The 22592-nt window shown below is 40.3% G+C and overlaps 2 protein-coding genes and 1 long non-coding RNA gene across 4 annotated transcripts in view; all 3 read right to left on the minus strand.

Annotated features, from left to right (window-relative positions):
• LOC115584709 (collagen alpha-4(VI) chain-like) overlaps positions 1-9043 on the minus strand; it is a 32405-nt gene extending 23362 nt beyond the window's left edge. Inside the window, 2 exon segments of the mRNA XM_030422316.1 lie at positions 1051-1164; positions 8936-9043. Of these exon segments, the coding sequence (XP_030278176.1) occupies positions 1051-1135 (85 nt within the window). The 5' untranslated portion in view covers positions 1136-1164; positions 8936-9043.
• The window catches only part of LOC115584703 (hepatitis A virus cellular receptor 1 homolog), an 82147-nt gene extending 62924 nt beyond the window's left edge, over positions 1-19223 (minus strand). The window contains exons 1-8 of one of the 2 annotated variants that reach the window (XM_030422309.1): positions 19141-19223; positions 17889-18236; positions 17510-17608; positions 16631-16705; positions 16259-16357; positions 14650-14687; positions 14416-14574; positions 13973-14142 (exon numbers count right to left, since the gene is read on the minus strand). In XM_030422309.1, coding sequence (XP_030278169.1) covers positions 14080-14142; positions 14416-14574; positions 14650-14687; positions 16259-16357; positions 16631-16705; positions 17510-17608; positions 17889-18236; positions 19141-19180 — 921 coding nt within the window. In that variant the 5' untranslated portion in view covers positions 19181-19223 and the 3' untranslated portion in view covers positions 13973-14079. Of the gene's footprint in view, positions 1-13972; positions 14143-14415; positions 14575-14649; positions 14688-16258; positions 16358-16630; positions 16706-17509; positions 17609-17888; positions 18237-19140 lie in introns of those variants that run through there. The other variant, XM_030422308.1, reaches the window with a different exon arrangement.
• Positions 19224-20786: 1563 nt separating this feature from the next.
• Positions 20787-22110, minus strand: LOC115584712 (uncharacterized). The gene is made up of 3 exons (XR_003984597.1): positions 21973-22110; positions 21820-21857; positions 20787-21725 (listed from the first exon to the last, which is right to left on the minus strand). It is a non-coding gene; the product is annotated as an uncharacterized LOC115584712 (long non-coding RNA).
• Between the last annotated feature and the right edge of the window lie 482 nt (positions 22111-22592).

Below are 22592 nucleotides of genomic sequence, written 5' to 3' on the forward strand. Positions count from 1 at the left end.
TCTCCGGTGAAAATGTTGTTCTTTCATGCAAGAGAAGAGTTTTTCCAGCCCATGACAGACCTTTAATTAATTTCCTTAACCAAGTGTTTGTTTCTTCTGAATAACCATAATTAATTTGGGAGACACTTCAGGTGAAAAACCTTCTTTATTAACTGGTAAAACGTTGATATTTGGGGCTATTTTGCTTCCAGAACATTTCTTCTTCCAGACTAAATGGATAGAAAACATCCAAAAGCCACATTGCAGTGTTTATTTTGGTTCAGATTTCTGTTCTTCATATTTAAATTAGCAGAATAGTGGCTACAGAGATCATTAGCATATTGGAAAACATAAAACATCAGAAAACTCGTGATACAAAAATAAACTAATTTGTCAAAAACATGAAACAAGAATTTTGAACCTGACTTCATCCAATGCTCAGATTTGTTTCTTGGAAATGGTTTAGAAACAGCTTATAGTGATCATATATCTGCTGATATGCTGCGTGCTAACTGTTTGGAGTATGAATTCAACAGGTGTCCAATTTTTACACATTACATCTTTGAACATAAAGTTTCATTGAGCTTTTTTTTTCCCACCTGTGGCATCTCCCCTTTGATCCCTCACTGTATTACAACCTCCTTCTCTCCTGAGCAGTCACGTAGGCAGTAACTTTTAAACAAACATGTTGAACATAATCCAGATTTTTTCTTCGTCAACCTCAACTTTCAGTCTGGCAGTAGGACTGGAAAATACAGATCATACGGATGTTTTCTGGTGATCAAAGCAGTGTAGCCCGTGATTCTGTGAACTAATGAATGCATCGTATCCACATGCAGCAAACACATCCATGTGCAGGGTTAGTAACAGTATGATACTGCAAAACACATCTGCTTTGTATCGTGTGTGTGTGTGTGCGTGTGTGTGCATGTGCGTGGATCTATACATGCACAGATTGTATAAATTGCTTTTACAGATGTTACGGTAGATGTAATGTTGTAGAGGCACGTTTGCCGTGAACCTTTATGTGCTGGTATGCAGGAAGTTTAGTCATGGTCGGCATAATCATACCTGATTGTGGCATGAGCTGAGCGGCGTTGCCATAGAAACAGGCAGCCATGATGAGGCTGAGGAGAAGACCCCGCCTCCCCTCCATGCTGGAATGGCTCTCCGGTTTCTCTCTTCCTACAACACAAAAGACAAAACAGCCATAAATGAAATCTGTTTCCAATCTGGACGTTGAAAAAATTTGCAGAAGAATACAGATATCTCATAATATAATATCTCAAAACATCCATCCATCCATTTTCGTCCTCTTATCCGGGGCCGGGTCGCGGGGGCAGCTGCCTGAGCAGGGACACCCAGACTTCCCTCTCCCCGGACACTTCCTCCAGCTCTTCCGGGAGGATCCCAAAGCGTTCCCAGGCCAGCTGAGTGACATAGTCACACCAGCGTGTCCTGGGTCTTCCTCGGGGTCTCTTCCCGGCGGGACATGCCAGGAACACCTCCCGAGGGAGGCGTCCCAGGGGCATCCAAAACAGATGCCCGAGCCACCGCAGCTGGCTCGGTCATGACCCAAAGTTCATGGCCATAGGTGAGGGTAGGAACGTAGATTGACTGGTAAATCGAGAGCTTCGCCTTTCGGCTCAGCTATCTCTTCACCACGACAGACCGATACAACGACCGCATTACTGCGGCTGCTGCACCGATCTGCCTGTCAATCTCACGCTCCATCCGTCCCTCACTTGTGAACAAGACCCCAAGATACTTAAACTCCTCCACTTGAGGCAGGAACTCTCCCCCAACCTGGAGGGAGCAAGCCACCTTTTTCCGGTCGAGAACCATGGCCTCGGTTTTGGAGGCGCTCATTCTCATCCCAGCCGCTTCACACTCGGCTGCAAACCGCCCCAGGACATGCTGGAGGTCCTGGCTCGAAGGAGCCAACAAGACCACATCATCCGCGAAAAGCAGAGATGAAATCCAGTGGCTCCCGAACCAGATCCCCTCCGGCCCCTGACTGCGCCTAGAAATTCTGTCCATAAAAATAATGGACAGAACCGGTGACAAAGGGCAGCCCTGCCGGAGTCCAACATGCACCGGGAACAGGTCTGACTTACTGCCGGCAATGCGAACCAAGCTCCGGACGTACAAGGACCGTACAGCCCTTAACAGAGGGCCTCCGACCCCGTACTCCCGGAGCACCTCCCACATAATGCCACGAGGGACACGGTCGAATGCTTTCTCCAAGTCCACAAAACACATGTGGACTAGTTGGGCAAACTCCCATGAACCCTCGAGCACCCTGCGGAGGGTATAGAGCTGGTCCAGTGTTCCATGGCCAGGACAAAACTGCATTGTTCCTCCTGGATCCGAGGTTCGACTATCGGCCGAATTCTCCTCTCCAGTACCCTGGAATAGACTTTCCCAGGGAGGCTGAGGAGTGTGATCCCCCGATAGTTGGAACACACCCTCTGGACCACCACCCCGGTCTGCCAGTCCAGAGGCACTGTCCCCGACTGCCACGCGATGCTGCAGAGACGTGTCAGCCAAGACAGCCCCACAACTTCCAGAGACTTGAGGTACTCAGGGCAGATCTCATCCACCCCCGGTGCTTTGCCATTGAGGAGCTTCCGGACTACCTCAGTGACTTCGGCTTGGGTGATGAATGGGTCACCCAAGCCAAAATGTTACTTCCGGGGTCCACCACCGGGTTCGGGGATTGCCGCCGCGACAGGCACCGGAGACATTACGGCCACAGCTCCGAACAGCCGTGTCAACAATGGAAGTGGAGAACATGGTCCAAAACATCCTTTATTTAATAAAAACTATTGATAATACTACCTGATTCTGTCAACGGTGATTCAGATCATAATGTCTGATTGACTTTAAACTGCGCAAACTGTAAAAAGGTCAAGCTGGGGAGCCCATCCAGTGGACAAAACATGAACTGCAATAGAAATAAACACATACTACTTATTTATTTTTAATCAAGACCAAGGTTTGTAACTGCTTCACTGCAAATGTATCATGACTTTCTGCACACTGGTACAGCCCTTTACATTATGTCACACTAATGCACAAAAAGCAGCAATTAAACAAGCACAGGAGAAAAATAGTTGAACGCAGATTGTCGGGCTACAAAAAATTAAGTTTTTCTTCAAATGTTGCAACCCTTGTGCTCTCCTCAAAAAAACTCCCTCTAACCACCTTCGTGGCCAAAAATGTACAAGCACAAAATCTGCCATAAAATCCTCATACATCAATATTTTTTTCTGCTTTTTTTTTGCTTGAATCCCTTAATCACCTTGTTCCCTGATCAAAATGATCAAATATTCAATAATTTTCAGGATGTTAACCCTTTAAATGCCAGTTAAATTATTTGAATTATCAATTATCTATTTAAAAAAAACAACACAAAAAATGTATTATTTCAATATAATAAGTAGTAGGCTGATGGGGCTTTGGTGGTGATTAAAGTCTTGGATATGTCAAAGATTAGCAACAAAATTGACTTGATTGCATCAGTATCTGTTATGTATTAACAAATACTCTCTCTAACCACCTTCGTGGCAAAAATGTGCATGCACAAAATCTGCCATAAAATCCTCATACGTCAACATTTTTTTCTGCTTTTTTTTGCTTGAATCCCTTAATCAACTTGTTCCCTGATCAAAATGATCAAATATTCAATAATCTTCCAGGTGTTAACACTTTAAATGCCAGTTTAATTATTTGAATAATTAATTATCTATAAAAAAAACCACAAAAAATGTTTTGATTGCATCAGTATTTTTTATGTAGTAACAGAAACTCCCTCTAACCCCCTTCGTGGCCCATTGACTTCCATTAAAACCACATTTGTTAATCTCACTACCATTACAGTATAAAACCATGCATTCTGTAATGTCAGCATGCCATTTCGAAGAAAAGTAGTGATATTTGAAATTTTTGCTGTATTTCAACAGATTCAACCATTTTCCCATTGTAGGCCGATGCATGAGATTCTCGTATTTTTGCCAGTTATATAATGGAGCCGTGTGACTACCAGGGCCCAGTGTGTGTGTGTGTGTGTGTGTGTGTGTGTGTGTGTGTGTGTGTGTGAGTGAGACTTATAAGCACTTTTTCATAGCCTATATCCCTCTCTGCACAGAGATGCATTTATTTATAGGAACAGCATAGGCTAGTGAGCACCATACATACTGTATGTCTTCTATAAATCCCGAACACGTTTGCAAAGTTTGGATGAAAACAAATCCTGCAGTTCTGCAGTGCACTGTCCAGGGTGCTGAACCGGGGCTGGATTGGAAGGTTCGACGGGCTAGATATTTAAATTATGCAAATCAGCGGGTGACACCAAACAACGTCTGCCAAAGCAAATCAGAGCTTTTCTGTCTCTCACACAGTGACCTGGAGAGACGCGGCCGCATCTGAGAGGACGATTGCGCAAGTTTGCGCAATTGCACATAGCGTGTGTTGCCCCTTCTCCGCTACACAATACAGCTCGGCTCTACTCGACTCAGTTTAGGTGCTTTTCCATCAACTGACTTCTTCATAGTTCCTCCTCAGCGGGGGCGACGTCGTCATATCATGGCGGCTACAGTCGCGTCATATCGTTCTCTTTTTTCTCTCCTCTGACAGCTCGAAACTCACTCGTCTGCACCGCGATAACAGACCACAGCGTGGTTTTCCACACAGCAGCCATTTAACTAGTGTCAGAATAAAATTAATATAATAATGATAAAAAATAAAAAAGTATTTTTCCATTTGTTGTATTTGCTGTTTCTTTGCATACTTTGGAATTGAATCCTGGCGGTGCCACTGAATACACACACTAACAGTTGTTTTTGCTTTTGCTTGTTTTGACTCAAGCACCTTTTCAAAGACACATGAAACACATTCCTCAAAAGATGACCTTTTTTCACTTTTTTTAATTGTTTAAAATGTTTCATATTGTGTTCAAATTTCATATGTTCCAATTTGTTTTTTGTTGTCTAAACTTCCAAAGTTGTTGCACAATAAGAGTTCACATTGATGAATCAGATGTCGTTTTAAATACATTTCTCACACACACACACACACACACACACACACACACACACACACACACACACACAGAATGTCAAATATCACTACTCTTGGACTTTTTTTTAGATAATTATTAATTCAGATAATAAAATTGGCATTCAAAGGGTTAACATCCTGAAAATAACTGAATATTTGATCATTTTGATCAGGGAACAAGTTGATTGAGGGGCAAAAAAAAACTGTATGTATGAGGATGAGGATGTATGAGGATTTTATGACAGATTTTGTGCGTGTACATTTTTGGCCACAAAGGTGGTTAAAGGGTGCAAAATGCATTACAGGAAAATAAAAGACATGTAAGAGTAAAAGACACTGGGTTTAAAAAATTTGACTAAAAAGAAGTGTTCCTGCAAAAATCCATGCCACAAGCTGTAACACAGCCAAAAAAAAAAAAAAGTTGAGAAAAATGTACAAAAATGCCGAGGAGAGCATGAGGGTTAATTATGCAAAAGATAACTGGCAATAAATGAATAAATTACAAGACAAAAAGAAAAATATTGAAAGATATAAATAGATTGTACTCACAGAAGATGCAGATGTAGATCAACATGTGACAGACTTTCATGTTTGAGGCTCTGGTGCTTTCAGACGGTCTCTCTTGTTTTCTTGTAAACCAGGAACTTTTTTTAAATGATGGAGTCCCTCCTCCAAACATCACGCAACTCCCTTTATCAACAGTCAAATGTCCGGCTTGGTTGGAACTTGCGACAGTATCAGTATAGTGAACGCTCTTCTGAGTCATTTGTCAATTTTAGGGGTGTGTCTTTTATAAGACAAGCAGAAAATCTGCTAGTTTAACAGGTTGTTTCAAGAATTATTTTTTTGCTGATTTTTTGTTCTCATTTAAAAAAAAAACTTTTTTGCACTCAACAAAACAGTTAATGTGCAACATGCAGCCTGAGTTGAATATGTGCAGCATCTTTTCCTTTCTCTCTCACACTGAAACATTCAGTATTTCCTCCTTAAAATAACGGAAGCGATCAAAGATAAGATCAATAATCGCCACCAATCTTTAATGTCTTTAAAAAGGCAGCTTGCTTCTCAGAAACATACAGAGAGTTTCAAATTGGTCACGTCCACAGTCTTTCCTGCCACTGCAAAAAACATGTTTCCTCTGTTGTCAGTCAAGTTAGTGTGTGAAGTCTTAGATTGTTGTTGACCAAAATTAACATCCCACCACAGCTTTTACACACTTTCCTCTGAGAACTGGCTGCAGTGGAAAGTTTAAACTGTAGATATTTCTACAGGAGGAGATCTGCTCCGTCTGATAGGTTTGGTTTGAATTAATATCAGCTGGTTTCAAAAACATTAATGATGCTCAATGTTCAAAATGTACTCATACTGCAGAGTCAATTTTTGTATATGTGTATGCATGACAGTACACTAAAACTTATAAGGTCTTATACGTCTTATAAGTAAAGGCAGTATATAGTAAATGATACAGTGTAAAGTGAAATATAAGGAGTATTACAACAAAACGCAATTAGCACAACACTATAGCGTACTATAAAATATATAATAACGTAATAAATGCAAATAAAAAATATGATAATAATTGTGACACTATTATTATTTAGTACCTTTCTAAACAGTGCTATATTTTACCATATCATGTACCTGAATGTCTTGACTGGAGATCAAAACAGGTGTATCTTATATCATCTTATAATCTGTATCTGTAATTATCTGTCCTTGTGTTAATCTGTGTCCTCACTGCTATAAACATATAGTAGCAGACTGACTACCAGTTATCTCACTATTTATTTTGTATTTGCTAATTTTTTTAACAATGAATGTTTGTTACCAGTAGTAACAGATACAATACCTTCAATTTTGAATAAGGTAAAATGATTGGGGCAAAAAAAGATTAATCAAATTCCATAATGTAATAAACTTTCTGCACATTTTATGTCAATTAAATTCTATTCTATAGGGAGATAGGGATGTCTCCACTATTACTAACCTGATAAAAAAGGAAAGATTGATGCTTGACAGATGTTTTTTAACAATTCCTCAGGCCAAAGTTATCCAGTTATTCCACCATGTCAGCAGTTCAAGTCAGTCAGGCTATGACACTGATTCTCTCTTATTGAGGGTTTAGACGTGATTACAGCTAAATTATTGGGGTTCAAAGTAACTGGAGACAAAACTGTTTGTACTCCACGTAGCTTCATCATACAGCCTTTATTATAAAAACGATAGCGTGACCATACATCCTCTTTTAACCGGACATGTCCTCTTTTGGGGGGCTGTCCGGCCTGTCCGGGGGGAGTTTATGAAATCCTTTAATGTCCGGGGTTTTGAGTTTGTGTATCGTACTTTATCTTCGCATTACACACCATTGTATTTACCATACACGTTCAATGGTTCATTTGGAAACGCACTCTGAGAGTCGGAGTTCCACGCCGAACCCCGGAACGTGTATTCATTCATTATAAAACCGTGCAGCGCATCAGTGCTCTCTGCTGCTCTGCACCTCCGCTCAGTTCTCAGCAAAGACACTGACGCGACGCACGCATGCGCTGTCTGCCGGTGAGCGACAGAAAAGGGAGAAATGCCGAAACGCAAATACACTTTTACAGACGAAATGCGGAAAAAGTACCCCGTGTTTTCGCCAGGGTTGTGTAAAATGGGAAGCAGAGTGTACTGTCTGCAAAGCTAGGACGTATGTGTCCGTGGCAAACTAACGACCTACAAGCCCATATCGCCACTTCAAAGCACAGAACCGCTGTGCAAGCGGAGAGCTCTTCTGCAAAATTGACCGAGTATTTTGTACAACCTGGCAAAGCAGAAGACATGGTCAATGCTGCTGAGGGCGTTTTGGCATTTCATATTGTGAAACACCACAGCAGCTACAGGTCAATGGACTGCACCAGTACTTTGCAAAAAAAAAGACATTCCCAGATTTAGACACAGCATCTGTTGACAAAACAGAGGCCATTGTCAACAGTGTAATAGCGCCACACTCTGTTGAAATCACGCTGGAGGCGCTCAAAGAAATACAATACTGTGGCATTGCTAATGATGGAAGTAACCACCGGGCAGTAAAGATATTCCCAATAATCATACAGTATTTTGACAGGAAGAAAGGTGGTGTACAATCAACAATGATGGAGCTAAAAGACACAGCCAATGAGGTCGCAGACACATGCGGTTCAGTTCAGTGTTGAGGCATTATTTATATTTTTTGCATTAGCCATAATAAGAGACATTATTTTGAGGAATGGGCTAACTAAACTTTGAAAAATAGGCTACCTCTCGTTTTTTCTTTTTGTTTACCGGTAATTAACATGGTTTGAGGCATTATTTATATTCTTACATAATTGACACGAGAGAGGTTATTTTAAAGAATGTACTACCTCAGTTTTTCTAAGATGTGTTAGACTACAAGAGAGATGTTATATATTTTGTTAAAAATCTTAATATTTATACAGAACTATTACAGACCATATTTGTATGTGACTGATAATTTTGTTGAGGAGAAATGCTTTAGATAAATGAATATATTGTTTATCAACGCAACTTTGTGAGAGTATTTTTCAGCATCTACAAGAGGCCTGGTTAAGTGTCTTTTTGGGAATTCAGAATGCGTTTAACTGAGTTAGAAGCGTTCACTTCCGCCGGTCTCCCCCTGCCCAACATGGCGGCGACGTTGACGTTAATGCAGCTGTTACTTGTTTACATCTCTATAAAAAGGCAGACTAGCTCGGTAGCACACAGGATAACCGATCTAAGTCGCTTTTTACTACTTACTAACCAAGCAGAATTGCCGATATGCTTCAGTAATTAGTACTTAACGACACACATCAGGTAATTAGCCGGCTAGTTAGCCAAAACAACGAGCACATTAGCATAACAAACAGGAATTTACCGGGTGCGTCTTCAGATTCAGACGTGTCTCTTGGTGCTGGAGGCAGATTTGTTGATGGAAGTAGAGTTTGTCCTGCGGCAAAATGTTCCAGCTTTCTTGTCCATGTGAAGGTTTTTTTTGTTTTTATTTTTTTTAATATTTCCCCACCAAAGACTAATTTCTGACTGTGTTTTGACTCCGCATCGTCTCCTCTGTCATGGTCCCGTCCTGTGTCGCAGGTGTGCTGCGCGCGCACTAATTGTTCCACTTTTTAGCTTTTTTTGTTCATTTTTTGGAAACATTGTGTTTATTAGGGCCCGAGCAGGTCATCGACCTGTGAGGTCCCTATTGTAATTGGAAGAATTATTCTTCGTTATTATTTTTCCTGTACCACTTTAACGGCAATTTTGGAAGCCTGGACATACCCAAAAACTCACCAAATTTGGAATATACGTCACATCTAGTGAAAAATTTGATAATTTAATGCCGTTGGGCGAGGTCGTGACCTGCGGGCTCTGTAGCGCCCCCTAATGTTTATCCCTTCGTCCTGCAAGTGCCTAGAAGAACGAAATGTGGTACGCAGATTCCTCAGGACCAGACGCACAAAAAACCTATTTGGACCCCTAGTGTCAGTCCAACAGGAAGTCAGTTATTTAGATGTGTGGCGGCATTTTTGTCCAATTCATGCCTACTTTGAAAATTATCTTGTCCTAGAGCTTAAACGCCACATTCTTCAAATTAACTCAGTAATTTTCTTCATGCCTTGGAGAACAAAAGTTATTAAAATCTTTCAGCTGTGACATACTTTAGTGGGCGGGGCGATGGAAACCATTTTTTCCCCTCGCGGTCAAGCATCGAGGCTTTATAACTTCAACATACAATTTCCTATCCACACCAAACTTCTCATAAGTGTAGAGGCTGTCTCCCCGAACACATCTCAGCATCAATACTTAGTCTGCCATTTTGCTTTTGGCTGCCATGTTGAAATATTGCCAATCTTCGTACTTAAATTATCTCCTCCTACAGATGTAACGCCACCGACTTCAAAGTCACTCAGTAGCATCCTCTGACGTTGAAGATGAAAAGTTATGGAAATCTTTATCCTACGTCATACCTGCTGGCCACAGTGGAGCGGTCAATTCAAATCCTTCGCCGTAAAGCATCGTGTCCTCATAACTTCTTCATACAATGTCTTATCTCGGCCAAATCTCTCAGGAATGCAGAGGGAGTCGCCCTGATGAGATCTGTGTAGTCATGGGGCGTGGCCGTGACGCGTGGGCTCTGTAGCGCCCCCTATTGTGATGCCCCGCCTCCTACATGTAACATAGAAGGACGAAAAAATGGTACGCATGTTCCTCATGACCGGACGCACAAAAAACCCATTTGGACTCCTAGTGTCAGTCCAACAGGAAGGCAGTCATTTAGATGTGTGGCGGCATTTTTGTCCAAATCATGCCTACTTTGAAAATTATCTTGTCCTAGAGCTTAAACACCACAGTCTTCAAATTAACTCAGTCATTTTCTTCATGCCTCGAAGAACAAAAGTTATTAAAATCATTCAGCTGCGCCATGGTTAAGTTGGCGGTGCGGTGGAAACCATTTTGTCCTCACGCCGTCAAGCATCGAGACTTTATAACTTCAACATACAATGTCCTATCCACACCAAACTGCTCGTAACTGTAGAGGCTGTCTCCCAAAACAAATCTCAGCGTCAATAATTAGTCTGCCATTTTGCTTTTGGCCGCCATGTTGAATTATGCCAATCTTCGTACTTAAATTATCTCCTCCTACAGATGTAACACCACAGACTTCAAAGTCACTCAGTAGCATCCTCTGACCTTGAAGATGAAAAGTTATTAAAATCTTTATCCTAAGTCATACCTGCTGGCAGTTGTGGAGCCTGCCATAACAATCCTTCGTCATGAAGCATCAAGTGCTGATATCTCCTTCATAGTATTTCCTAGCTTGGCCAAATCTAGAGGGAATCTAGAGGGAGTGGCCCTGAATAGATCTGTGCATCAATACTGTGTCATATCCATAGCGCCACCCACTGGAAACATGAAGCAAGTTTTATTTCAGGCAATTTGGGCGTCCTACATGCATGTACATGAATGAAATGTGGCACGCATGTGTGTCATGACAAGACACACAAATGACTCATTTACACCCACACTCTCAGTCAAACAGGAAGTGGTCAATTTTGCTTAGAAGCACATGAATTGATGGTGTAGTTGATGCAAGTCGCCACTAGATGGCACTGTTGTCTTTCAAGGCACATCTATCATATTCATCAGATTTTATTGAAACTTCAAAAGGTGGCAGCATGCACTTCTTGGGATAAAAACTAGTAAACAAAGCAGAACTTAGATCAAAAGCTTGACACTGATAGACAGCCATAAATACATTTTTTGAAAGAAGGCAAATGAAGCATTATTCTACACATATTTATGTGCAGTGATGACAGACATAGTCAGATGTACATGGCATTTGCAGGTAGTTTTGTCTGAATTGCACGTTACAACAGGGCATAGTTGAAGGGTAATGGGTTGAGCCACATAATGGATAAGTCAGTGGTAGTAAGCCACAGCACACAATTTTCAAATAAGCCAATTTGCTAAGAATGCCATTTGCGTGTTGTGTCTGCCCTGTCAAGGTGGCACACAACAAGATGTGTGTAGTTGTGATTCTGCCCAATTCTTCCGCGATGAACGAAGTGGATTCCACTGCGATATGAAACAACTGAGTGGGTTCTTTGGTCAAACACCGCTACTGCAGGACGCTCGTCAAACCTGGTCACTTGACCGCTGTCCCTTTTGAAAAGGAAGAATCACCTCTGGCTGCACTCCACTACCTATCTTAATCTGTGGCATTCCACTTCCATCCTCCCCTATGATGCGCTGCCTTCCTGCCTTCACGGTGACAACAGAAGGCAGTGTCTTATCTGCGCCGGTAGTCGAGTGGTTGGCGTGCATGCCACATACGCAGTGGACCCAGGTTCGGATTTAGGGCGGAGGAAGTTTACTGCAAGCCACAACCCCCCCCCTCTCTGTCCCACTTCCAATCTATTCCCTGCAAAAACACAGGTGTCCATGCCTGAATTCCAGACAAAGGCAAAGAGAAGGCCGTAACACTTCACACAACGTAACGGTGCAGGATCGATTGTCAAAACGTACCTGATTACTAACTGTTTTAGAAATCATTGACCTGCAGTCCCTTTGGATTTCTGTGGATTGCAGGAAGTTGTTCTGACTTCACCTTGAAGCGCTTGATACTGGCAGGGGCAACCCACTGCGTTACAAACACACGTTGGGAGAAGAGGCTGATCTTCACCCCCCGCGTGCCGCCTCCGTGAACAACGATCGAGCAACGGGGCTTAAGCCGTGGCGCGTTTGGACGGCGGCACGCCCCAACGCGCGCGCGGACTGCGAGGGCCCGTTCATCACTGCTTGCAGTTTTAATTTTATTTATTATATTGCTAATCAGTCACACCAGCTCAATTTTAAGTAACAAAGTGAAAAAAATTTATATTCTGTCATTCATAAAAATGACAGAATAAAGACAAAAATAGATAGACAAATGATTTATAATATAAGGAAGTAAATCAGATTGAATCAGATTAAGAAACTCAAACTAACAATTGTTTTCAAGGTTGAAGGTTTTCAAGGTTGAATTAAAGGCGCATTGTGTAGATTTTGGGAAGAAACTTTAATCAGAAGGGAAAATTCTGTATACTCCACCAGTGTTTTGGGGTAACTTGTTACAAAGTAATCCGTTCTCAGTACTCAGATTACTTTTTTGTTGTAACCCGTAAAGCTTTAGTTCATGTATTCTAATAATCTGTTATTTAGTTTTTCATGAGAGTAAACCATTACTGGGGAAAAGTGTTGCACCTGTGGAGTCTTTTTAGACGTGGAAGTCTCGACCTCAGCCCCAACCGGCCCCGACTGTCAGACACACGTTTTAAAAAAATTTATTCTGCTACGAAATCACTACTTTGGAGTAAAGTACACTAAAGTGAACAGAACATGTCGATGAAGGGATGATTCATTAATCCCTTTTTTGGGGAGATTTCACTGGTATTTAGATTACCTCCAATTTAAACTGTAACAGAAAGCAGTTACTCATAGTAAAACTGTTACTTGTATCATCTTACTCCCCAACCCTGAACCGTGACAACCTCAATGTTAAGGTACAAAATTAAGAAATGTAAAGTTTCAGAACATCCCTACTCAGATATTAGAGCCCAACCGTTACATCAAAGACTGTTATTGATCCATCACAGATACATCATATTGGCGTTTGTTGCCTGATATGCGCCGAAATTAAAACTTTTTTTCCAGTGATAATAATGCGGACGACAGATAAGATGCTTGGCATAATTTATATTTATTACATTCCCAGTACATTCACTGTGTCAGTGCATATATGCTGTTATTTATTTATTCTTTTAAAGTTTTTAAAATATACAATAGATCTCAACTTTGTCTACTGATGATTAAAAAGCATCTTATAAACGCAAACAAGTAACTGCAAATAAAAAAATAAAAGATAAATTAAAAGTATATAACATCAAAAAATATACCAGAATTATTTACAGATTTTGATGATGACAAAGTGGTGCTGGTGCTGGATCGTAGCGCTGAGGCAGTGTTGGTGTTAACACCTCACACAGGAGCTCTGGTACAGGACGGACTGGGCCTAACTGGTTAGCTACATATATAACTTCAGTATTTACCATGGTCTGGGGGAATACTCGATTCTGATTGGCTGCAGGGTGTCCATTAACCCCTGATATATGGACACCTACTAAGTAGTTCCAGTCAAATTGACTGTTCACAGCTGTGTATTAATGCGCTAGCATTGCATATCAAATCTGAATATTCTTAGTATTCTTAATTTCGTTTCTTTGGCAAGTGACCATGGTATAAGTGGGATAATGCCCGACGAGGTCTCCATAAACAGGAATTAATGGACTTCACGGAGGCAACTGTCCTCCGCTGCGTGTTGGACGGTTCTTAGGCCTCCGCGTCGTCCATTAATTCCTGTTTATGGAGACCTCATCGGGCATTATCCCTTACATATTTTTCTGCAACACAAAACACAGACATCATAACTTAAAAACTATTTCTTCACTTTGTGTTGATAACAATAATTTTTGAATGTTTTCAAGTAAAATTCTTGGAGAAGTCCACCTCGGAGTAGGTGAGATTATTCAAGTCGACTTCAGTCTGGAAGTAAACAAACAGAGGTCAAAGGTCAAAGGTTATTTACTCTTCTCTGCCAAAGTGAAATAAGATTCTCATCTGTCACAAAACCTGGATCAAAATAAATAAAAAATAACAATAATTAAATATTTCGTGTTACAACTGCTGTATATTGACGTGGGACAGAGAAACAGCTTTTGTGAAATGTGTTAAAAATCAAACTATCATCGTCGCTTTGTCGTAAAGAATGTGGTCTAAATGTGTAAAACTGAAACTGTCACTATAGTTTTCACTTACTTTCTTCTCACAAGTGGCTCCATCGACTAAACTGCTATTATCTTTATTGTCTTCTGCGTCTGACTTGACGTATTTGGCGTAAGTGTAAACTGTAGATATTTCTACAGGAGGGGAGCTTCTCTCTCCGTCCTCTCTGATCTCCTCATACACTCGGCTGGCCTGCAGGAGGTGAACAAGGGGTTTGTATTAATATCAGTCACAAACACTAATCGTTACTGATTTACTCAAACTCACCTCAGTCACATTAGCATACTCAGTCTCCACAGGTTGTCCTGAAACACATCAAGTTCAGAATATTAACACACATCCAGCACAGATTCACCAAAATGTTCTGGTAACCAGCCGCAGGAGTTCACTCAGACGTGTCACCACCTTTAATTTCTTTGAGGCATCCTGTTATCTCAGTCAACCTTCTCAGGTTTCCAGTTATTATTATACTTGAGATGTGGTAATAATTCATTTCAATGTGCATGTCAATATCTGCATCTATTAAGGGAATCAGTGAGTGAAGGAGTCGACAGAGCTGGGAGAGGTTCTGTCTGTTGCTGTTTCCTTCGAAGGACCCGGCCTTTGTGATCTTCGAAGGCGAGTCCTTCAGAGAGACCTTCGAAGGACTCGTCAACCGTTGTTAAATGAGCATTTCGTGGTTGCGTCAGACGTTTTACCCTTATGCCACGATTTCTGCCACCCAGGACGGCTAAAGTGACGATCTATGCCACACGATGACGCTATTTTCTTTCTTTCCGTCTTCTTTTTTTGGTGAGCAAAGAAACTAAGGATATGTGAGGCCACATAGGATAGTAGAGGTAAAAGAAGACCACATTTGTAGGCTGCATTAGGAGGAGCCTTCAATCAGGACAGCCTTAGTGCTGCCTTGTGACGTAATTGGCCCTCATATGTGGCCTCCGAAGGATGCAGACCCTGAACTGAGACACAGCAACAGCGTGTGTGGATTTGACTGTGTTGAAACTGAAAGATGACCACACTGCTTAAAGTCCCTTTCACACGCTTACATTTGTACTCCAACCACATCCGTCTGAAAGACCAAAATGAGGAAGCAATTTAGACCGATGATGAGTCAACAAAAAACACGACAGCAGCAGTTTTCACTCACAAGGAAACAACCTGTCATACATGCAGGACTCTGATGTTTAGGTTGGATGTGAGGTTTCATCAGGTCTCATGTAGTTTCTGGGTCCATAACTGTCAGCAGAAGCGAGCTAGATAGTGCTTTAAATCACAAACTGATGGTGTGAGATGCAAAATGAGCTAGCATCTGGTGCTACCATAGCAACGAGAGAAGGTTTTATTGCTGAGCCAGTTTCTGTTGTGGCCAGTTAGTGTCATCTGTGTTTACGTCAGAGATAGCTTCATATCTGACAAACTGACTCACAGAAGGCATCCACTCAATTGTGGACTCACAGTTCATTCGGGTTAGCATTTAAAGATCACCTGCTGGTGCTGAATGTCAAGGTCAAACACACACACGTCTTTACTTCGGTTGTGGCTGCAATTTCATCAGACAGTTCCCCAAACTCCACAGGAAGCCATGATGCAGATCGGTTGTTTTGGGGTGTTTTTGGCGCTTCGCTCGCACAGAATGAAAGTGAACGGGAGGCGAATGTTGATATTGTTTCTCACAGCCATAACTGATTTTGTTTGTAGTTTGGGTGTTCTGTCGAAGGTTTCATAGACGAAAATGTATTTATTATTATTTCCAAGAATATTTATCTTACATGTGAAAGCTGGTTTGACGGTTTGGTTAGTGTGACAAATGTGTAATCATTAATGTTTAGTTGCCTCTGTGTGTGTGTGTGTGTGTGTGTGTGGTCTGTAGCCTCACCTTTAGGTTTGCTGGCCCTCCACCTGCAGAAAATCATCACAGCCACTGATAACATGACGACCATGACGACCAGAGCCAGACCCACATACAGCTGCACACCTGTGGATGTTTGATATCAACATTATTTTACATGTTGTTTTGCATAACTGGACTTCCAGGTACATGTTGGGACTGAGTGGTCCATTCATGCATCGTTATCATTTCAATAGTGACATCAGCTGTAAAATGATATCATAAATCAACACTTTCTAACAAAAAAAAGGTTAATCGTCATGTTCCAGACAGAGAAGACTACACATTCAGGTATTTTTTCAGAGTGCGCATGTATTTACACTAACAAACACAAACTTGTGTTGAATCATGTAAATGTACCTGGACCTGCAGTTCTTTGTCTCTGTCCAGACTGGCTGCTGGTGTCAGTGGAGGCTGATGAAGGTGTGGAGCTTCCTGGAACGACGTTTGAACTCTGTGTTGTTGGTGGTGTGGATGTTGACGGGACTGATGGTGGACGAGTAGTGAGGGGGCGGGTTGGTTCTGTGAAATATGAAAGTCACAATAAAACAATCTGATGTTACTCACTAATTCTCTGCAAACCAGCTAAATACTTGAAATTAATGCCTGTGTGCTTAAAATCATATCATATTCAACTGCGGTGAGACAGTTTGAGTTTATCAACTAAACACATCTGAACTTCAGACTTTAGCTTCAGTGTGAAGAATCATTCATTCAGATTGGACCAGACTGTCTGATAATCAGACTGAATCTTCAGTCACTCAGTCTGACTTTGTGTTCAGGTCAGCTGATTGGTTTTTATTAAATAATCAGTATCAGAGACACAGAAGTTGTTACTGAGAGCAGTTCATGTTTTACTTTTCACACCAATCACAGAAACTGTAAATGTGACATTTAAGACTTGTTCAAGTCAACATAAACCTGCTCAGCTGCGTCTTTTTCTTTTGTTGCTGTTTTTCCTTGATACAATCAGATCCCTGTTACTGATAACTGATCATTTTAATTGATCCAAATTTGTATAATCAGTGCAGCTTTAAATATGTTTTACGTAACCACTTTAATTCGTGAACAATCGAACAAGCCTGGGAAACTGCAATTTAGCAAGAGCAAGAAGCATCGACTTCTCTATTTCTCTAAGTTGTCACTTCTGTTTCTATCTGATAACGAAATGAGGTTTCTTGTGTTATAGGACTTGATCAGTGTCAGCAGGCAGGCTGAAGAAAAAAACAACTGTACTTCCTGGAACGACGTTTGAACTCTGTGTTGTTGTTGGTGTGGATGTTGACGGGACTGATGGTGGACGAGGAGGGAGGGAGCGGTTTGGTTCTGGGATCAGAGCTATGAAATATGAAAGTCACAATAAAACAATCTGATGTTACTCATTTATTCTCTGCAAACCAGTCTATGTGTTTATAATCATACAGCTGAATACTGGAGATGAATGTTTCTGGAGCAACAATATTTAACTTTAGTGAGACAGTTTGAGATGATGATGAAGGAGATTTAATCAGAAAATTTGCAGCGCTGAAAAAAAAAATTGAATAAACATGTTGGTTTATTTAAATCAAAAGCAGCTGACAGTGAACAGTTGATTCAAAGACTCTCAGTAGAAACTCACCATCTTCAACTCTGATCTCAAACTCCTCGTCTGAATCTGGAGACAAGTATCTGTCCAGTCTACATGTGTAGCGCCCCGAGTCAGACTTGGTCAGGTTAGTGATGCTCACATACATAACATAATTAGATAATACACCAGCTAGTTTTTTCCATTCGATGCTGTATCTGCCTCTCTGAGCTCTGTCACCAGTTGTTTCAACAAGAATGTCTTTTTCTTCACATTCTTCCTTACAGAAGATCTTCCTGCTTCCAGAGAAGGTGAAGGAACAGCCATATGTGATGCTTCCTCCTTCCTTTACTGTGATAACAGTTTGTGCATTGATGAGTCCAGTGTTTCCATCCTGCAGAGCTGTTGAAAAGATGAACAGTCAATAGTTACTATGTTCCTGTAACATACTTAAGTTTGATGATAATTAACAGATCCACAGAGTCAAACTGGGAGCTGCTCAGTTCAAACACTGTCAGCAGATTCAGAGCATCATGAAATGTCATTTACTACCATTTCATTCACTTTGATTGACTGTAAATCATCTTTATCATTGACAGAGAAAAAAAAAAAACTGTGCTAATGTAAAAAGTATTTGACAGATTCAACTAAACAAATCTAAACTTCAGACTTTAGCTTCAGTGTGAAGAATCATTAATTCAGATTGGACCAGACTGTCTGATAATCAGACTGAATCTTCAGTCACTCAGTCTGACTTTGTGTTCAGGTCAGCTGATTGGTTTTTATTAAATAATCAGTATCAGAGACACAGAAGTTGTTACTGAGAGCAGTTCATGTTTTACTTTTCACACTAATCACAAAAAGTGTAAATGTAACGTTTAAGACTTCTTGTTGTTTTCAAGTGAACATAAACCTGCTCAGCTGCATCTTTTTCTTTTGTTTCTGTTTTTCATTGACACAATCAGATCCCTGTTACTAATAACTGATCATTTTAATTGATCCAAATTTGTATAATCTATATATCTTTACACATGTTTTATGTAACCGCTTGAATTTGTGAACAATCGAACAGGCCTGGGAAACTGCAAGTTAACAAGAGCAAGAAGCATCGACTTCTCTATTTCTCTAAGTTGTCACTTCTGTTTCTTTCAGCTAAAGAAATGAGGTTTCCTGTGTTATAGGACTTGATCAGTGTCAGCAGGCAGGCTGAGGCAAAAAATAACCTGTAACAGTCACACAAATACAACAAAAAGCAACAATAACACAAGTACAGACAAAAAATAATATATAAACAGAGTGTACTCACAGAGGATGAAGATGCAGGTCAACATCTGATGGACTTTCATGTTTGAGGCTCTGGTGGTTTCAGACCGTCTCTCTTCTTCTTCTTCTCTGGTAAACCAGGAACTTCTTTATGACGAGTCCGTCCTCCAAACCACACACACTCAACTCTCCTCCCTCTTTATTAGACTCTTTTTACGCTACAGAGTCAAATGTAAGGCTTGTACGGCACTTAAAGTGACACTACATGTAAATGTAAATGTAAATGTACTTCATTTATACAGCCCTTAACAACAATCCTTTCGGTGTACCAAAGTGCTTTACAGCAGATAATAAATAAAAAGAATAAATAAAAACAATTGAAAACAATAAAACAGTAAAAGCAATAAAATACAGCAAAATCAAATAAGATAAAATAATTTAAAAATAAGATTCAAAAATGTCATCACGCTACTGAGTATTAAAAGCCATCCTAAATAAATAGTTTTTAGCCTAGATTTGAAGAGGCCCAGGTCAGAAATAAGACGCATCTCGGTGGGGAGCTTATTCCAGAGCCTGGGAGCAGCAACAGGAAATGCTCGGTCACCCCAGTGTTTATATTTTGACCTGGGCACTTCCAGCAACGGTTGGTTAGTTGACCTCAGAGCTCTACCAGGATTACGGACAGTTAAAAGCTCAGATAAATACGATGGGGCAAGGCCGTTAAGAGCTTTAAAAACAAACATTAAAAGTTTCACATCAATTCTATAAAGGACAGGAAGCCAATGAAAGGAGTTTAGAACAGGAGTGATGTGCACACGTCTGTTAGTGTTGGTTAAAAGACGGGCAGCAGCGTTTTGCACAAGTTGAAGGCGACTAAGAGAAGACTGGGAGACGCCAACATGAAGTGCTTTGCAGTAATCTAGCCTTGAACTTATTAGAGCATGGATGGCTTTCTCAAGGTGGTGACGGCTTAAAAACACTTTAACTTTGGCCAGAAGACGTAACTGGAAAAAACTGGTCTGGACAACATTGCTGATTTGTTTGTCAAACCTCAGATGACTGTCAAAGGTCGAACTGAGCTTTGAAGACAAGGTGCCAAAGCCAGCCGTCACAGTATCCCCAAACACAATACATTCAGTTTTATCATCATTTACATTTGTACAAAAAAAAAAAGAATGACTTCAGTATGTCTACACGTCTAGAAAATCTCTGTCTTCATTAACATACTAGTCCTTTTTTTCATAAACTACAACCTCCTACTGCTTTCAGAATCACAAAGAATCAGAACCAGAAACAGATTTGAGGAATTATCTTGGTGGGGAAGTTACATATATTTAAGACAATAAACAATAAACAAACAGTGACTATGATATATACAATATAAACAAACAGTCACATGAAGTGTGAGATGAGATAAATAAAGATGGAAGAGCTGTACAGGAATGTGCAAAAAGTACAAAGTTATAAAAGTTCAAAGTTATAAAAATGCACAAATTCTGCATTATTGTGATGCAAGAATTCAAGGTTGATGGTGGGTTTGAGTGCCAGAGAGCAAGAGTCAGTGTCAGTAGTATCTACTTGATCTACTTGAATTCTGTCGTGGTTAGTTTTTTGTGCTCCAGTAGAATAAAACAGGACGACAACACAGACTGATGATTTAATGTTTCCTTCTTTTGGAAAACCTTTTTTTTTTAATGTTGTATTTTTACAAGAGGATGAACTTTTCAACATCGACATAATTTTGTCTCCGCTATACAATATACAGGGTAAACATGCTGATATTTGAAAATACTTTTTATACCTGTACGTTTACTTTGTCTTCCAGCTGGAAAAAGAGGTCACACTACAAAATTATTCGATAAAAACGAAATAAAACTGGGCTGTTTTGTCACATAATGATCATTTCAGCACAGTGCTGTATCTGCAAATCTATGATTTAATATTGAGTTTAAAATGACTGCATATAAATGAACTTTATATATATAGCTCCTGTAAAAACAGGTGATTTGACAAATAAGAAACTTGGGAAGACAGTATCACAGAATAAACACTCAAGCTTCAAGTCAAACACAAGGAAGCCTCGTCTACAGTGAAGTAAAAACAAGAATTCAGAACAGAAAATGTAAATACACAAAAAATCAGTATTTAACAGGAATGACAGTATTCAAACCAGCATCATCACAGAAAAGGAAAGAAACAAAAAATGGAGATAAAAAAATAAAATGAAAATCAATAAAGGCCGATAAGAAGGCAACATTACATCAGAGGAATTTAGAACAGATAAATAGACTAAAGCTCAGTAAACAGATTAAAAACACTGACTGATGACAAATCTGTTTAAAAACAGTGACTTCACATAAAAGCAAGTAAATAAAATATGTGCATCAGCATTTCCTTCCTTTTTCTCACTAAACATTCAGAACTTTCTCCTCAAAACAACAGAAGCTAATTCGTTGAGGTATGAAAGAAAAGAACCTGACGGGCTCGTGGCGCCGAGTCCACCTACCACAGTTTTTACACACTGTCCTCGGTGAACTGGCTGCAGGACAAATTGTGACCTGCAGATATTCCTACAGGAGGAGATCTGCTCTGTCTGTCCTCTCTGAGCTCCTCGTACACTGGGTTGGCCTGCAGGAGGAGAAGAGGGGTTTGGTTTGTATTAATATCAGCTGGTTTTACAAACACTAATGATGCTCAATGTCCCAAATTTACTCAGTCTCACCTCAGTGACATTAACATAATCAGCTTCCACAGGAGGATCTGAAAAACATCCAGTTGAGAAGATTAGATCCACTGTTAAAAACACATTCAGCTCATTTCATTCAGGTAAAATAATTTGTTTTGTGAGAAATGTTTTGTGTTTCTGTCGCCTCACCTTCAGCTTTACTGGCCCTCCTCCTGCAGAATATCAGCACAGCTGCTGATGATACAATGAAGATGACGACCAGAGTCAGACGGACATACAGCTGCACACCTGTGGTTGTTTGAGCAGCACAGTACAATTATATTAATCACTTTGATTCATTATAAAATGTGTCTGGTAGTCTCATAACTGACCTTCAGGTCCATGTGAGACCTGAGGGTCCATTCATGTGGAAACCAAAAGTAACATTGACTAAATATACAAAAACAAAGAAAAAAAAAAAAGCGATAAAAATATGAAAAACCTTCAATCTTTCTTTTAGACAGTTAATCTGGAACTTTTCAGGTGACTTGTACCTGCAGCTGACGGTGTCAGTGTGGAGTCTGATGTGACTGATGTTGGAGGAGGTGGGAGAGTCCGGGTTGGTTTCAACATTAATGGAGTTGTGAAACCATAAAAAGAAAACGACATAGACTTTTCATTAAAATCACTGAGTGTAGTCTTATTCCAGCTAAATGCAGGTCATCACGATAGAACGATAGATAGATAGAAAAAAAAGTAATATACAAAAATTTACAAAATGTATAAAAGTGTATGAATAATTGTGGTGCAAGATAAAATATAAGGTGCGA

Source organism: Sparus aurata, chromosome 7 (genome assembly GCF_900880675.1).
Source record: "Sparus aurata chromosome 7, fSpaAur1.1, whole genome shotgun sequence".
NCBI lineage: Eukaryota > Metazoa > Chordata > Actinopteri > Spariformes > Sparidae > Sparus > Sparus aurata.